The 17,339-nt window shown below is 41.3% G+C and overlaps 3 protein-coding genes across 4 annotated transcripts; 2 read left to right on the top strand and 1 right to left on the bottom strand.

Annotated features, from left to right (window-relative positions):
• Positions 1–396: 396 nt before the first annotated feature.
• patl1 (PAT1 homolog 1, processing body mRNA decay factor) lies at positions 397–10,029 on the bottom strand. 2 transcript variants are annotated; one of them, XM_076145349.1, is made up of 20 exons: positions 9,919–10,029; positions 7,923–8,028; positions 7,255–7,473; positions 6,690–6,938; positions 6,048–6,136; positions 5,740–5,820; positions 5,225–5,425; positions 4,678–4,779; positions 4,198–4,284; positions 3,674–3,891; positions 3,280–3,424; positions 2,973–3,090; positions 2,787–2,884; positions 2,568–2,627; positions 2,244–2,389; positions 1,866–2,025; positions 1,580–1,705; positions 1,176–1,267; positions 855–1,004; positions 397–768 (listed from the first exon to the last, which is right to left on the bottom strand). In XM_076145349.1, exons 1-20 carry the CDS (start codon positions 9,931–9,933, stop codon positions 747–749), a joined length of 2,484 nt encoding a protein of 827 aa, XP_076001464.1. In that variant the 5' UTR covers positions 9,934–10,029; the 3' UTR covers positions 397–746. The 2 variants fall into 2 exon arrangements, with proteins under 2 accessions (XP_076001464.1, XP_076001465.1); XM_076145350.1 differs by having other exon boundaries at positions 3,280–3,412.
• Positions 10,030–10,045: 16 nt separating this feature from the next.
• LOC142994604 (uncharacterized) lies at positions 10,046–14,309 on the top strand. Its single transcript, XM_076145351.1, has 5 exons — positions 10,046–10,135; positions 10,502–10,655; positions 11,471–11,581; positions 12,332–12,983; positions 13,391–14,309. The coding sequence occupies exons 2-5, from the start codon at positions 10,509–10,511 to the stop codon at positions 13,591–13,593; spliced, it is 1,113 nt and encodes a 370-aa protein (XP_076001466.1). The 5' UTR covers positions 10,046–10,135; positions 10,502–10,508; the 3' UTR covers positions 13,594–14,309.
• On the top strand, positions 14,175–17,325 carry LOC142994605 (C-type lectin domain family 9 member A-like). The gene is made up of 6 exons (XM_076145353.1): positions 14,175–14,309; positions 14,610–14,744; positions 15,225–15,386; positions 15,563–15,702; positions 15,793–15,899; positions 16,448–17,325. Exons 1-6 carry the CDS (start codon positions 14,243–14,245, stop codon positions 16,620–16,622), a joined length of 786 nt encoding a protein of 261 aa, XP_076001468.1. The 5' UTR covers positions 14,175–14,242; the 3' UTR covers positions 16,623–17,325.
• Positions 17,326–17,339: the final 14 nt, after the last annotated feature.

The following is a 17,339-nucleotide window of genomic DNA, read 5'->3' as shown; positions in this document are numbered from 1 at the left end:
GTGGGGATCGAACCGGGAACCTTGGGATCAACATCTCATAAACATACAACACGTAACGCTAGGGTGATGGAGGATTAGGCCAGGAAAAATCATTCTCTTCTTTGTTCCCTTTCCTTCTTCCTCTTTCTTCCACCGGCGGACATGGATGTCCTGCAGCTCACCAGTGTAATCGATCATGACTTTGGAGATTTACTGTATATCTTGCATTCAAACTGGAGCAGCACAGTGCCAGCAGTGCATTCTTGCCACAGGGATGGTGATGGGTCAAACTTGGGAGGACCGATTTACAGGCAAGATGTGGTAAATATTAGTGTGTAAAATTCATCAATTCATTTAATCTTATGAAAATAGAAATAAGGTGATGAACTTTACTGGGTCCAGAAGTGCACACAGTCCCAACTTTATATAATAGAAATACTTTTAATTTGAAGGTTTTGTCACAGGCATAATCGTAAACAAGATACTTAAAAATGCAGATTTAATTCATCTCTCAGTCCAACAACATCGTACACACACTCTTGCACGCAAACAATCAGACACTAAACACAGAAAACCAAAAGTGACTAGGAGTTCATTCTGCTGGATTAAAACTATCCACCATGGATATACCTCAATAACATGCACACACAACATTCACACTTTTCTCAGACATAAACACACATGCATATGCGCAGGCCCGCACACATGCGCACGCACACAAAAAGGTCTGCATGTGGATGGGATTGTGTCGATGTCCGTCATAGCCTCTACCTGGACAAAGCAGAGATCCTGAGGAAGACAAAGAACATATTCTTCAAGCTCATGTCATTACTTTGTCTATATATGTGCGAGTGTGCATAAATGATGTGACTCACTGTAGCTTGTCTTGTAACAGCTCCAGCCTCTGCCGGTCGACATAACGTGAGAAGAGGGAAAGCAAGTTTGGAGGAGTGAACAGAGGCGGAGAGAGAGAAGAGGAGGGAACATTCAGCAGCTCCCTCGTCACCGAAAACACTAGCTCAGTCCTGTCAATGGAGGAGGAGAAAGAGGAGAGAGGGGAGGTGGAAGAAGGGGGAAACACAAAGGAGGATAGGAAGAGGAGAAGATATGTTGAATTTCAACCACCAACTAAAACACACAGGGTTATTATCAGAGCTAGTAATAATGATATGACACACACGTCTGCAACAACTCACCATCGATTGTCGTCCATGAGTTGACAGTTGGAGTCAGAGCTCTGCATCCTCTCTCCTTCACTCAGAATCATATACAGCAGTGTCACACCAAACTACACACACAAAGACAAAAGTGTGTTATGTGTTGACAATGAGATCAGATCAGTAATGTGGAAGTCATGTGTAGCCTGAAATTGTAATGCCAAGTAAAACAAGAAAGTTTTCTACACTTATTGTTTGTCTCATCATGTAGATCTATTTAAACTTTGTCAATATAAATAAAAGTGTAAACGTTTAGAAAAAGGGCAACATTTGCTGGAAATGCAGGAAATTACCACAGAATCAATGATTTTTATTGTGAAAAAAATCACAAATTAAAATCCCGGGGGACTGACTAGAACTCAGGTCAGCTTAGGAGTGTGTACCTTGTTGTGTAGCACTGTTGCCAGCTGGCCCTCATTGCCCTGAAGCTCTTGCAGCAAGTCTGTGAGGGTGGAGCTGGACAAGGTTTGGATCACTGCGGCGACCGGCTCCACCAACCAGCACAGCACCTAACAGGAAATCAGAACAGATCAAACAGGTCATTTTACCTAAATGCTGATGAAACAATCACATTCTGAATGACTTGATGTCTCTGTGTGTGTGTGTGTGTGTGTGTGTGTGAGAGAGAGCATGCGACACATCAGACATTTCGCCATCCTGTAATGTTACCTGGTCCTGCTTATCCTTCTTCGCAAGGGCAGGAAGATTGCGAGCAATCGCCATGACAATGGCGGTGGCCTGTGGTGAGGGCAGTAGGGGGAGGAGCCTGGTGATGAGCTTCTTGCCCTTCCTCACTGACATGATCATCACACACTGCTCATCGCTCACTCTGACCAGGTAAAGAGAAAAACAGGTGATTGAGTCATCGTTCTACCTTCTCTTCACACACTGTACAACATCTGTACTGGGGGAAATAAATTGTCCTTTCTATACACACTCCAGTCCAGCAGGTGGCAGCAATACACCTTTAAAGTCTGTTAGCTTGTAGCTCATTTTGTAACATGTTGCCATAACCACCATGACTCATTTTCTCTCGTCTCCTCTCACCTGTCTTCCCACTCCTTCTCCCTTAGAGAGTTGCACAGCTGTGTAGTGTTGGCTTTGTGCTGCTCCAGTAAAGCATCTCTGTCCTCCTCTGGCGTGTGGACAAAACGTTTCTCAAAGTCCTGAACCTCCAACAGCAAGCTGTACATCTGGGGGGAAGAGACAGGACGAAAGAGGGGATTCAGGGGAGAGGAAAGAAGGAGAGAAGAGGTAAGAAGTGGAGCGCGAATAGATGGAAGAGAAAGGAATACGGTGATGTTACGTTTGCAAATAATTCCCCCCTTATTTTGCAGGTTGGATTACTTCTTCTCTGGATTCACTTCTTACCTTTTCCACAGTGTAGAGGATTTGTCGCCTCTTATTCCAAACCTGCTTCTCTCTTTTCTCCTGGAGATGCAAACACAAAATAGAAAGTTTACCACAATGGTCAGAGAGACAGAAAACAAGTTAAAGAAAGTGACAAGCTCAGCTGACTTTAATGTGGTGATCAGGTTAATGATTTTAACAATGTAACCACACATTTCCTTGAAAAAAATGAAAACATACCTCATCATCTGTGCGGGTTGTCACCACAGCGTCAATCATCTTGCGAGGGTTATTGACACTAGAGACTGTCAGTTTACCCAGAGAACCGGCAAACTGAACTGGGGATACACACACATGCACACGTTAAGAACACGTATTGCATGTGCTCGTCCAGAGTTCCTGATATTTCGGTGTGTTGTCAGTTACCTGGTCTATAAGTGTGTTCAACCTTGGCGACCTGTGGAGTGATGAGTTTGGTGGTGTGTTCCTTCTTGCTGCTGTCTCTCTCTCTTTCCTGACGTTTCTCCATCTTCTCATAGTAGTTCTACATGCAAAAAAGTGCACACAGTGTGTCCTTAGTTATCCCCAATGATTACAGAAACTAAAAGAACAGACAGCTGACAAACCACTTGTAAATGCTGACACTAAATAATAATGTGTTTCGTCATCATCATCATTGGAATCTCAGTGGAAAAAAAAGAGAAAAGCAAAGAGAAGGGAACCAAAAACCAACCTGATAGTAGTAATCATCCAGATACGGGTCAGTACTTTGAAGCTGCATCATCTGGATCTTGGTGACCCATTCCTTCTCCTTCTGGGTCATCAGGTTACTGTAGGGGTCCCTGCTGCGCCTGTCCCCTGTTGTCCTGCAACGATCCCTACGGGGATGTAAACAGTCAGATTATACTTGCATTTCTGCCTCCCTCCTCAGCACAACTGCAAACACATGGTTTACAGCTAGACAACACTACTTGGTGATGTTTCAGGAATTCTCTCGTCATTATGGTGGCCTACTGAATAGAGAAACTTGTATTGAATCATGCAGATTGGCATAAAAGTTTAGAGTTTGACCAATAGATGTGGCCAAATATATTGACACCTCTCTGCTGAAAAAATGACTTCCTTACCCTCCTCTGCTCTGCATGCGCTGGGTGAGCATGCGACGGTGTTGCGGGTGTAGGTGTGTAGTGTTGTGGCGCACGGGTGGTGTGTGGTTGGGGGGTCCGTGAGGAGGTGGGGGACCCATGCGATGACCAAGTGGTGGAGGGTGGCCTACAAAAAATGGCCTAAAACCACCACCACCTGGTAACAAGGGGGGAGCTGGACCACGAGGAAAACCTGCCACCTAGAGGGGAAAGAGAAACAGGAAGCTAGAGGGGTTACAGGAGGTTAGACCAGTAAAACTAGACATCCGTCTTCCTTCCAATGCCATTTTAAGATCGCCAGTAACGCTGCCACATTAACTATTGGAGCCACTTTAACTGGAGGGCCAAATACCTTTCAGCCCTGTATTTACAGTCCTAAACACTCTAGAAGCCATTTCCTGTCTTAATGAGTGCACCGACTGAAAGCAGCTAAGCAAACAGTAATGTGCATTTTATCAAACCGGGAGCAACACGGTCCATATTTCTGATACGTCAGCGAGACTGACCTGTGAATTGAGCAGTTGGGCGTGTTGTATCTGAGACAAAACTGGTCCGACTCCAGGAGGGAATGGACCACGGCACAGCGGAGAGTTCTAAACAACAGACAGACACACTTTGAATGCCAATACAACATGGACAAACGCAAAAACACTGAGGAAATGAAACTACCGGAAAACCCTTACAAGCCTAGAGTAGAACAGCATGGGAAAAATATAAAAATGTGAGTTTTCTGATCAGTACATCAATAGTAAAATATTGTTATTACTTTCTATGATCTGAAGTCTAGGTATAATTTGGTGGCCTGAACAGTAATTAACATCTAAAGACCATTTTCAACCCTGTTATGAACACTCCCTGGCTGAATTGTTTCATTGACCTGAATTCTGTTGAAGAGTACAGACACCTGGCATGTGGTTTGACATGATGAGGAGGAGCTGAGGGATCAGACGGGTGGAGAGGAGAGAAGGGTAACGGGAAAAACTCACTGCTATATTGAGGAGGGTGTTAGGTGACAGACGATCAGGGAAAGGAGGAGGGTATCTGTGCTGGACAGGGGCTCTCACATGAACCGCCGTGGGGTGGTGGATCTACACACACACACACACACACAAACACACACACACAAACACAAACATACAGACAAAAAGGAGGTGTTAAGTACATTGACTACATGTTTTATCACAGTATGACATTTGAAGATAAATAAATACAATGGCTAAATAGGATCGATCAGTCTGGTGACCGGTCACTGTGGGCTTTAACCCATTCTTGATTGTTATTTCACATCTATTTTATTGACAGTTTTGGTTGGCTTTGGTGCTTCTTTTCCTTGTTGACAGAAAGAGAAGCACATTCCCAACTCACTATTTAGAGAATCTAGCTGGATGGTAACGAGGCATGATGTCACCATGAGGGATGTCATTTCAAAATGTGTAGAAATCAGAAGAAATAATGATGAAGTAGGAAAAAAACTGAAGAAAAGAAAGAACTCGAAAATGAAATTTAGAGCAAGAACAATTCTGCATTGCTCACCTGGTGATTAAGGGCGTGGCTCATTGGTTGTTTGGGTGGAGTCCCAATAGGCACTGCCCTCACCGGAGGGGAGCCAATAACAGGGGACGATGATCTTGGAGGTGGGACCCTCTCTGACAAATCCCGTCCGTCATCACTTCTAACCTGTGGAGGCCTCTTGGGAAGGCCCACCTCCTTGATTATAGACATTAGTGAACTATCCTGGAAAAGGGTGAGGAAAGGACAGAATTGTGCAAGAAGCAAGTTAAAGGATTGTCCCGTAACCTTTTGCTTTCCATTCAAACTGCAATCTAGATTCTTCCATTACTGCATTTACACATATTAGTGCTGTTCTCTCTTCTGCTAGGGTTTTTATTTGAGCAATTTGAAGATTCATTTTCAACTAATGATCAAAAACACATGCAAAAGATCAGCCTAGAATGTTCCAAATGTTTGGAATGTAATGAGAATAGTGTAACCACAGAGTGACGCCCAACGTGTGAAAGGAAAACAGAGCAGAGCAAAAACTCCCTCACCTCGATGTGTGTGGACAGGCCTGGGGTGATACTGACCGGCCCAAAACCCATATTGTTCTCCCAAATATTGGGCGCATTAATCTGAGGGGGAAATAATAGACAACAATTAAAGAGATTCTACACAAATACACGTTACCGAGGTGATTTGCTTGTGATGAAAAATACAAAATTTAAAGTGGTTCTGTCTGCATGTAGGAAGTTAAATGCAATGTGGACAAGAATACATTAGCATCATGAAAATGTGCCTCTTTGTGGATGGCTTTGAAAAGATACACAACACCACATAGATCACAACAGGCCAAACCAACCTGGCTAATGGGAGCGGTTCCTCGGCGCAGTAAATGCTGCTGCTGTTGGTAGCTGAGCATGGATGGGGGAGGAGGGCCGGGAGGAAGGCCTGTATTAGAACAAGGTAGAAAGAGAGAGAGCAGGTTGATGTCAAATGAAGCAGCACACTGAACCCTATACCAGAGTGAAGTACGTGACATGCTGTAGCTGCTGAGAACAGGATGTTGTGTCTCTAGGTAACAACTTTTATTAATTACAAACATTAGGCACAACCAACATGCAAGCTTACATTTGACTAGTAGCTTTAGCTATTAGCAAAGCAAAGTTTCAAAGCCAAAGCAGCAACTCAAATTTAATTGAATTGCTGCTTTAAGTATGGTATTCTGTAATCTTTGAAGGACTCCATGTGCTGATTATAAGGGCTAACACCAAACATCATCCAGTACACTGGCTTTTAAGTTCAATTATGTAACTACAATTTAGTGCATTACTTCAAAATCTCAGAATGCAAAAGATTCTCCCCTGAGTTTCCATCTTTATTTCATAACATTAGATTTTGTGAAAGTACAATATTTGCGAGATTGAAAGGATCTCTCAGAGCGACGGAATCGCAATCCATTCTGCACCTTCATTCTAACCAGGCTCAGTTGTAGCATGCTAACCTGCATTGGAGGGTCCAGGAGGCAGCTGATGCTGGGGATGCTGGAGATGCTGGTGTGGGATAGAGGGGGGCTGGGGCAGGCCTCTGGGTCGGCCCAGACCCGGCAAAGCAGACGGGGTGGATCGCTGGGAGCTTGGAGAAGGTCCAGGTCTCTCTGCTGCACCAACACCAGCAATAGCTGGGTCAGCGTCCAGGATAAATCTAGCCAGAGACTCAGCCAGCTCACCATCTCCTCCTCGATCATCCAACTCTGCAAAGATCAACACAGTCCAATTTGATCAATTCCAATGAACCCTGATGTTTCCCCAACTAGCATGTCTTGGTTTTTCAACTAATAGCTGAAGCTGATAACAACCATCCAATCAGGCAGGTTTCATTAGGGACCTTTCAGTGTGCCTCTGTTTTCAGGCAGTTTACCTGTTACATCAACAAGCACGTCTGTGAAAAGCACAACATGTAATGACGTGGGAGGGAAATGTCTGCAGCTACCCCCCCCTTTTAAGGACACACACATTTGTTTTAGCATAAATAACAACAAATACAGGAGAAAAATCACAGTCACTGACCGGGTCGTGGCAGCCCAGGGGGAGATGGGAAGTTAAGTAAAGGGAGGGTGGACGGAAGAGCGAGATGGGCAGCAGAGGGAGGTAGACGGGTAGAGGAGTCTTCAGTTCCCCCGTTATCTGCTTCTCCTCCCATCCCTCCTCCTCCCAGGCCCAGACCTGCTCCTAACCCCCGCACATCCAACTCAGCCAGACGTTTGTGCTCCTCCTGCCAATCATCATCTGGCAGAGAAAAGAGAGTCTTTCTTAATTGTTGTTTAAAGATGCAGGTAATGACATAAGCTATTTCACGTACAACACCCAAGTGTCAGTGAACACTGCTGTATATCTTTGCTTTATATGTGTTACATCAGTATTATATCGGAGCAGTTGATTGGTCAAATCACCAACACAAAATTATTCTAAATATGTATTCTAAAATATAACAGTGCCGTCCAGATATACTTTCTGATATTCCCAGAGAATCAGATGTTTAACCATCACCAGCATGAAGAGAAACTATACTACTATAACGTATATGTTAATGCCATTAACAGGTATTAGATGACACTTGAACATGAACCAATGCTGATAAATCATCTTCTCTGCATTACAAATAAGGAGTGCACCATTATCTCATCATGCCCTCAAAGTCAATTCCAAAACATTTCAAATACGTAATTGTGACTCACCAATGGCCCCTGCTCCAAAGGTGTCGTCATTGAACTGATCAATTGCATCCTCATCCTCTACGACTTCTTCGTCTTCCTCCTCCAATGTACAGTCTTCATCCAAGGACTACAGAGGAGAATCGGAGGGAGGGGGAAGAAGAAATAGAACAAATGATAAGGATGAGGAGAGGAAAGGAGATGAGTGCACCATCATTTGATCCTAAGGTCACATGAGAAGGGCAGATGTTTCCGCTGAAAATTTCAGATTTTTCATCCCATTTTCCCCCCGCACTCTAGAGTATTGAGCGCTTGTCACTCTTGCATTTCACTCACATCACAAGGTCAGGTTATGAGATTTTCACTGCAAATCAAACAGAGCAAAGAAACATCCCCAGCGTGAGAGTGGAAGAAGCTCTGTCATCTCTGCTGCATTACTTTCATAACAAACATCTGTCAAATGTGTTCCCTCATAAAAAACACTATCAGTCAAATAAAATGCAACGCTTCTTCATTTAAGTATTATTGTTTCATCAGCGTGATGAATACAGAAATGTTTCTCTCGGCTTTGAAAAACAACCAAGTTCATGTTTTCTCCCACCCCTAATAAATTTGACCTCTGAACTCCTTCCTATAATTGATAAACTTGAGTCTGCAAAAAAAAAACATCCAACCAAACCTGTGCTTGTGAATGATTGGCCACTTCCAGTATTAATTACTTCAATGACCTTCCACTGTGCCTTTGTGACTAAAATGTCATGATTCAGGCACTGCTGTAGAGTTCTGGCCAAAAGATCAATCTATCTAATAAAGACTAGTCTGTCTCGTTTTAAGTATTAGCAACACCTTCACATAACTTTCTATATTTTAAATGCAAATGGGGACCTACGTATGAAAAATTCTCAATTACATTTTTCTTCCTCATCAATAACAACTTTGCTTACTCCCAGGAAGATCTTAATAAATACGTTAACATGAACAGCTTGAAAACATTTCTCACATCTACCAATTCAATGTGATCAATCAACTGGAACACGGACCATATATATATATACCTGTGATCGATCCACATGTAACTGCATGTATAACATTATATAACCCATAACAAAAGCCTTAACCTTTGCCTTTATTTTTCCATCATTCCCCTCACATCGAAATTGTATTAAGTAGCACAGGAACAGCTTGCATCAACACTATTGCAGGCAGCCATATCAACAAAATAAGTGATTTTTAAACCGTCAACATCAAACGATTCTGTGAAAACACTTTTAGCTAGGTAGCATATCGTTACATGCATAAAAATAGACTGATCCCAAGCGTCCTTTTGCTTTAGAAAATCAGAACTGAGACTTAAGTTGATCATTATCTAGTATGTACGAATAGCAAATAAATCTGGCCTTCGATAGTTAATTATTCTGCAGTTGAATAATTTGCCTCGCAAACCAATCGCAGCTAACACAGCTCCGCATATCTGCAATGATCGAGCATGGTCATGGTTGTTACAGTGTTACTCCGTGCTAAGTGGGGACCTAGACTGGAGACCCACCTTTACCGAACGCTTTAAGGGGCCCTTTAAAATGGTCGAATTTAAACAATGGCTCAAAACAACGTCTCCAGCATCCTTCGACACCCTGTGGGCACCAACTCAGCTCGTTAGCCATTTTGCTAATGCTGACGTTACATCACCCAGGCAGCTACCTAGCTGCTGCTGAATTTTAGCGCCACAATACTGAGCCTGGGTCACGTTCTAACATAACATCACTGGTTTCTCATTCCCGTGATCATTTTACTAGGCAACAAATGCTAAGTCTGCCGCCAAGATGAAACGAGGGCTCAGCACCCCCCTGCCCATGCCAGCAGGAAAACTCGGTGCTTCACAGGCCGCCTAAATATGGTATACCCATAAATAATAGACAATATCTTCTCTATAAAACACAAGTAAAAAAAAAACAACCGCGGTCTCCGTTAAATAATTGTATCTACGGAGAAACATAGTTGATATTTAATGAGTAGTTCTCACCTGAAATCGAAACATCTATCTTTAGGCTTTCGGGGAAAGGAGCGCATCGATTCACGAGCGAGTCGACGGAGAAATGACGCAGCAGCGCGGCTCACTTGAACGTGCGTAACTGAGCGACGTGAACGAGCACGCACAGGCGGGGGAGAGGCCCCGACGCTTACGTCTTTAACACAATACTGCAGCCAGAACCGAAAGAAACAACAAATACGGGAAAACGGTAACTCAACCCAATGACTTCTGCTTACGTTAAACCTGTTTAACATCCGTATCGGTTGACTAACTGAATCTTACATCAATAAGTCACTAATTACATGTTATTATCCTCTGTTATCGGCACTTTGCATCACGTGACTCGATCACAACGAGGTTCACTTTTGGGTTTGCCCAAACAACAACAACAACAACAACACCATCTATCCATCTATCTATCTATCTATCTATCTATCTATCTGTCTGTCTGTCTGTCTGTCTGTCTGTCTGTCTGTCTGTCTGTCAATCTTAGACCAAAGTATGTTTATGATGTCTCACAGCCTTGTGTAAATTAATGTGTGTGTACGTGTGTGTGCATGTGTGTCGGCTTTAGTTCCAGTATGGTTCAATGGCAGCTCATAACTCTGGAGCACCTGATGAATTCTGGTTTTGGTCGTCCCTTTCCTCGACATGGCCTTCAGCTTCTCTTCTGGTTCGCCAACAGTTGTGTGAGCTGCGAAGTCAACAATTTTGTGATTGTCATGAAAGTAAGATCAGATTATTTTGAACACATACAATTGGGTTGGACTTGGTTATAGAAGTATACACATTTGTATCTATAAACCCATAATATCTTAATTTATTGTTTCTAACCTCTGTTTCACATTGGCAGCCTACGCAGCACAGAAGCAGCAAATTGGTACTGTAGTTTTGTATTTGATATTAGTCAGGAAATGTTCTATCTCTATTTAAGTGTTTATTAATTGAACAAATAAACGGTTTACTATCTTCCTGATCAGCTTATCCTCAACATGCCAAATCTAATAGCCAATGTTCACAATAGAAAACCAGGCAAAAATATGGAAAACAGTATTTTGCTCGAAAACTTGTGAACCAAGATCAGATAAAATCCCCTTTACTTAATTTGACAGTACTAATGTGAAATACAGCAGCACCACCGCTTCAGTGTTGCATACGTAGCCAATGTGAAACTTAATATGTAGTGGGTATGCAGGTGTATCTCATACAGAGCTATAGTATTCTTCTGTTTATTCTTACAATACTGACCTCTGTCATATTTATAACAACAGTAGTGTACACTGTTTCCAATAAATATTTGGTGATGTTACTAAAGTCATTTCCAATCTACAAACCCCAATTCCCCAAAATAGATACAATTTGTAAAATGCTAATAAAAACAGAAAGCAGTGATTGGAAAAATCTCTTATACCTACAATTTATGGCAAACAGTACAAATACAAGATAATTCACGTTTTACCTTTATTGTTTTTGTAACTGTATTCACACACACATTCACACACACTGACACATGACAATGTAATGATCAGAGTCTATTACACAGCTGGTGTCAGACTGTCAACCAGAGCAAGGCTCCTATGGCTTCCATCCGTTTGGCAACATTGAGGAGCTCTTGCCTGTACTGACCAGATCCAAGACACGCAAGAGAAAAAAGGTTTGTATTTTCTTTCTTTCTTTCTTTCTTTCTTTCTTTCTTTCTTTCTTTCTTTCTTCCTGCTTATCCATGAGAGACAGGTCCTCCTGTTGTATTACATGTCTGAATACATTGTTTTACAATTGCAGTCCAGGTCATTTTTTTGGGAGTACTTACATTTTTGGCATGGCTCAATTTCAAAGCAAACAAGTTAAAGTGAAGAAAGCTGAATGTTAAGCAAGGTCTAAATTGGCAACATTGACCCAAAATCAGAGACACAGAAGCAGGTTAAAGGTTTAGGTGACAAGGTCCAGTCCCGGCACAAAAACAGAGTTCATACACAGAAGAGCTGAATTGGACAGGAAATACAAAGGGGGCAATCCCAAAATACAATGCAGGGCTAGGCAACAACACAAGAGCTAATGAATTTGAATACAAAAGAGAGAGAGTCATACATGACAATCTGTCAAGCAACAACCTCAAACAGCGGGGGTTAAGTATTGTGTGTGAAGAACCGAAACGGCTCTTCAGGTGAGACAGGAAGCAGGGAGCAGGAATAGAGCGAGAGTGAAACCTAGTGGCTGGGATGACGGGGGCAGGGTCTGGAACGATATGCTGCTATGTTAGTGCACAGCGATATGGTAACAAGTAAAGTCCTAACTTTATCTGTAACCTTACTTTAATTGTAAGATATGGGAGTTAAGTATTTGATGGATGTGTAAATATTCTTAAAGGATGATATATGTACAGTTACCTGACATCTCACCCCAGGTTTACTTTGAAGTTGGAAACCTCAATGCTGAAACCTACCCAGGTTCTGCCAATCTCCCCTCATATGTGAGGGAAAATTACGAGTCGGATGGTTACCACTCCGACTACAATACGGACCGCATCATTATCAGTTACCAGGTGAGAACCAAGGAGGTGGAGACGGTGTACATAACTGAACATGACACTGCTGTCCTTGGGATGTTCAGCCCTGACAGGACTCATGAGATCAGCCCTGAATTGATCCAAGCTCTACAGAGCCCACAGCTGGATCTCACCACATTTCTTATCAAGATGGCTTACTCTGAACCCATGTGGGAACCTGTTGAAGATGCAGCTGAGACAATTTACTCCTGGGTCAATTCCTGGGAAGATAGTCTGCCTCAGCACATGTTTAACATAGTGCAAAGCAACAGTGGATCAGCAGCCAGATTGCATTCACAAGGCTTCAACCAACAAATAGATGTCAACATTGCACCCTGCAGATACGACCGACACAATGTTGTCAACTCTTACTCACAGTACTCACAGTACAGCCAACCATTAGGCTACTACAGTGCACATCAACATGAATACAGGAGGTTTGAAGACATTGAGAGGCCAAGATCTCTGCCAGAAAGACTTGGATTCGCAGCATGGCTCCAGCCTGATGAAGGTAAATAACTTAATTGCCTTCATTGTGTTTTGAGTTTCTCTTCTGTTACTGCTGGTGTCTTGAACAAAGAATAAAATAGATCATCACACTTAACCACAATCAAGAGAAATGTTCAGAAAGGTCCTTGAAATAGTTTTAAATAATGGCAGGTTTGTGTTATGATAGATAAATAGTAATGATATGTGCTAAATTTTAGCAGAATTTAATGAACTGAAATCAGGAACAGGAATACACATTTTCCTTCAGCTTCCATTTGGTATTTTCCGTTGTAGAGATACGATTCAAGTTAAAGCAGATCAGTTTGAGCTCCAGATTTTCTTAAGAAAAAGTTTGTGCCACACTGAGATTATATAATCATGACATGACCATTGCATTGCTCACTGAAACCTGTCCTTGTCCCCCTGCAGGGTCGGATGAAGAGTCCAAGAAATGGAAGAAACGTGGCAACATATTCCTCAAACTTCTCCTTGGTGTTGGAGTGGTGTACCTGGCTGTAAAAAGCATCAGTTGGCTGAGGAGCTGTGGGGAGACTGGAACAAAAGACTTGAAACAGAACTATTTCAGGAATGCTCCAGTCTTTCAACATATCATGCTGGATTATGTGTATTAGAATTTTCTGTTGTCATTTACAGACTCATGGTTTGGACAAGGCTGGTGATCATCTGTTAAATGTAAATACATAAATACATTCTTTACTAAAAAGGATGGTATGTACTAAAAACATGGTATGTATAACAATCATGTTAAGAATCATAAGCCATATATATGTATTGTAATAATGTAAAATATTTATGATACTATCAAATAAGATGAAACGATGCGGGTCCAACTTGGAGATGCTGCGTAGTGGTTTCCATACCATTTTCCACACTGGAAAACTGATTATGAACATGGAGAATTCTGTGTAATGATCTTGTAAAGATCTTAAGCTTCAATTACGACCATGAAAATATGTTAGATTTTGGAAAGGAAGAAGAAGAATGAATCAAGGTACTGGAATTGAGAATGTGTAACAATGGATGAATACGGAACTTTAAAGTGATAAAAGAAAGAACATTGTTCCTGTAAAAAGGAACATTACTGAAGAGATTAAGGAACAGAAACTTCCACCTGAGTCTCTTTTAGACTTATATACCCACTGGTGACCTAACCACAAATGAAATGATGAGCTATATCAGCTGAACGGACACACACAAAGACAGACAGATGTTCAGACTTCCAGGCGGACGAGATAGAACAAACCTCTGTAAGCTGTTGTGATGGATCCAGAAGAAGAGACCTATGTTAACATGAACGACCTGGATGAATGGAGAGCACCTGAGGAAAGTACGTAGTAGGCATACTTTATATATACTATGAACAATATAACCGATAGATTATGGTATGATTTGTTTGTAATTCAATCAACATTTGAAGTGTGTGTAGTATTGAAGTCATGGGTGAAGAATGGGTGAAGTTTAGGTTTACGATTCTTTGGATGTTGCTATACAATATTATGGCTAAACAAAGTTCTGTCACTGACTGATTTTTTTGGTTTTACAGGTAGCAAAAAGGGCAGTGTTAACAATAAGTTAATATTATGCAGGGAAGTAATACTGTATTACAGTGTGATCTGTGCACCTGCAGAAACCAAACCTGTGAGAACACATGCTGTGGCCAAGGAAGAAACTGGAAGCGGCCGACCATTGAAACTGGCTGCAGCTTGTCTGGGACTTGTATGTGTCGTACTGATGACCACAGCCATAGCAGTCAGTGTGCAGTGTGAGTATTTTAACAAAGGGAAGTGAGAGATGAAAGAAGAGATAAGAGAAGAGAGGGCAATAAGTAGTAGTTATCTTGTTGTAAAGTACTACAAAGCCCTCAAAAGCATCATTTGCAATCTCTACCCCTGGGTTGAAGAGCGCTGGGAAGTAATTGAGTATATTTACCAAAGTGCAAGTAAAGTAAAGCATTATAAGGCAAAGAGGTCCAAGAATTTACTCTAGTGTAGAAATTAATCCTTTAATTGACCTGGAACTTGAGGAAGAGTTTTGTTATCATCCTCCAGGAATTTACTATTTCATTACAAATTATAATGAGAAAATAACATTCTCCAATTTTACTTGGGTAACTTTTAGAGATGATACTTGATTAAATGCAAGAAATGTAAATGTAATAATTACTTTTATGAACTATTGCATGATGCTGATGCGGCATATACAGTAAATTAGGTTTTGATGTTCCTCTTTTCTTTCCTGTAAGATGTCAGAGACTACAATCAGCTGTTCAGGGATCTGATCATGTACGGCAGTGAGTACCAGCAGCTCCTGCTCAGATACCAAAATCTGACTAACGAGAGAGACCAGCTACAAATCAGTTTGAATGTCACAGGATCTGAGTTGGAGAGGATGATAAAGAACACTGGTGAGGACATTTTGACTCTCATGACCCACCTTCACTACTGATCTGTATATGACAAAGAAAATGGGACAACGAAATCCCAAACCCCTTACTGCTACAAGTTTTCGTAATTTTGTACATTACATTGTACAGTAGTATAGAGTTTTCAATCTTAAAATGACCAGTGTGTGTTTCTTCAGCAACATGTCCTGATGGATGGCGCAAATTTGGCTGCAGTTGTTACTTCTTGTTTACAAAACACACAACATGGGGTCCGAGTAAAGAAGAATGTACCAGCAAAGGAGCAGACCTGGTGATCATAAACAGCAAAGAAGAGATGGTGAGTTCAACTCTCCCGCACTGAGTGTGTGTGTGTGTGTGTGTGTGTGTGTGTGTGTGTTTTGAGTAATAACATGATTTTCTTTCTTAGATGTTTCTGAATAATCTGGGATTTCCCAAGATGTTTTGGATTGGTTTAATATCCTCAAGCGATGGAAGTAACTGGACATGGGCTGATGGAAGCTCACCGAAAGTCATGTGAGTTTTAAAGGTTAATTTCAACCTCCAGTGGTTGTATGTGTGGTCTTATGCTTCAGAATGCATGCTCAGATACACCAAATTCACACACATTTCAGTGGTTCAGTGTATCTATTTTAAGTATTATTAAAACACATCAGCACCAAGGACAATGAAGATATGCAATATGTAATTTTTTAAATCTACAATTGGCTCTATCTATTATTCAAATATATGCTTTCTTGCAGTATCACACAACTCTTAACTTTCACTAAAAGCAAATATTTTTTCAGATTGTTTAAGATATTCCTCTCAATACTTAATCAAATAAGCAGATAATGAAAATAATATATAAGAATAACCTTTAAAGGGGTGTTATTAATACATGAATAGGAATATTATGTTGCTATAAATATTTTTTTTAGATGTCACAATGCATTTAAGAGCTGTACTTTATGTGGCGATCTTCTTTTCTCACACTTGCAGCTATTCTCTCTCTATTCTCTCCCCATCTCTCTATCTATGTCCTGAATTGCACAATGTTCCTGTGTGCTGCTTGTTTCTGACAGGCACTGGAAATCACAGAACACCACCTTCCAGCACCACAGCAGGGGTCAGATGTGTGCAGCTTTTAACAGATTTGCAGCTGGAAGACACAGATTAGACTCATGGAGCAAAGAACACTGTACACAGGACCTTCAGTTCATATGTGAGAAAGAAGCTCAAGTGCCTTTCCTGCCCTGAAAAAATATGTATTTTTCATACTCAAATACATGATGATGATGATGAGGCTGATGATGCCTGAATTGTGACAAGTGATGTTATGGCTGAGCATGGTGTCAGTAACATGATGTGACAATGTGCAATGTGCAATTTGCTTTGTTCAATATTTGATTTTTATATTTTGCTTTTAATCATTGGCTTTTAAAAATAACATGATGAAAATGACCATCCTTAGTATCAAGAGCATGACTCTGATGAGTCCACTAGGTGGCAAAAGACCACAACTACAATAAACATGAACAGTCTGACTGAGCAGTGAGGTTAGCGTGTTTCTCTAAGAACAGATTTGTGTTCCACTGTTGACTACAATTACAAAAGTGATTCTAAAGTTGAGGAAATTCACATGGGATTGTATGTTGTACCACTGTTGTGCTCATGCTTAACTCATAATGGCAGTATATTCATCATTAGACTCGACAGACACTGAACAATTAAATCTTTACTGAGACCGATGCATATCGACGATGCACTATTTGATCATGTCAACAGTGTAAAACAAATAATACCATTAGATTCTTCATGGCCTCCGTGAGGATCTCCTTCTCCTCTGGGATGAAGAGCCACACCCTTAACTACCACCAGATTCTCACTGATCATGGTTCTGATTGTCGATATACTGTACATGCCCTTCTCAATTAACATGTGATAATTGAATAAAGCTTTTCTAATCAAATTCAA

The sequence above is a fragment of the Genypterus blacodes genome, unplaced genomic scaffold (assembly GCF_046128005.1).
Source record: "Genypterus blacodes isolate CSIRO-AG114 ecotype Tasmania unplaced genomic scaffold, CSIRO-AGI_Gbla_v1 ptg000030l_1, whole genome shotgun sequence".
In the NCBI taxonomy this organism is placed as follows: domain Eukaryota; kingdom Metazoa; phylum Chordata; class Actinopteri; order Ophidiiformes; family Ophidiidae; genus Genypterus; species Genypterus blacodes.
Note: the sequence above shows the minus strand (reverse complement) of the source record. Positions and strands in the feature narration are given on the sequence as shown.

What these genes read in the sequence shown, in the direction of transcription:
- LOC142994605 (XM_076145353.1), top strand. Translation starts at nt 14,243, where the DNA reads ATGGATCCAGAAGAAGAGACCTATGTTAACATGAACGACCTGGATGAA. An exon ending in CATAGCAGTCAGTGTGCAGT is followed by an intron (nt 14,745 to 15,224) that starts GTGAGTATTTTA and finishes CTTTCCTGTAAG; the next exon opens with ATGTCAGAGACTACAATCAG. An exon ending in GAGGATGATAAAGAACACTG is followed by an intron (nt 15,387 to 15,562) that starts GTGAGGACATTT and finishes GTGTTTCTTCAG; the next exon opens with CAACATGTCCTGATGGATGG.
- LOC142994604 (XM_076145351.1), top strand. Translation starts at nt 10,509, where the DNA reads ATGGTTCAATGGCAGCTCATAACTCTGGAGCACCTGATGAATTCTGGT. An exon ending in AGACACGCAAGAGAAAAAAG is followed by an intron (nt 11,582 to 12,331) that starts GTTTGTATTTTC and finishes ATCTCACCCCAG; the next exon opens with GTTTACTTTGAAGTTGGAAA. An exon ending in ATGGCTCCAGCCTGATGAAG is followed by an intron (nt 12,984 to 13,390) that starts GTAAATAACTTA and finishes GTCCCCCTGCAG; the next exon opens with GGTCGGATGAAGAGTCCAAG.
- patl1 (XM_076145349.1), bottom strand. An exon ending in CCCAACTGCTCAATTCACAG is followed by an intron (nt 3,892 to 4,197) that starts GTCAGTCTCGCT and finishes TTTCCCCTCTAG; the next exon opens with GTGGCAGGTTTTCCTCGTGG. An exon ending in AGAAGGATAAGCAGGACCAG is followed by an intron (nt 1,706 to 1,865) that starts GTAACATTACAG and finishes ATTTCCTGTTAG; the next exon opens with GTGCTGTGCTGGTTGGTGGA.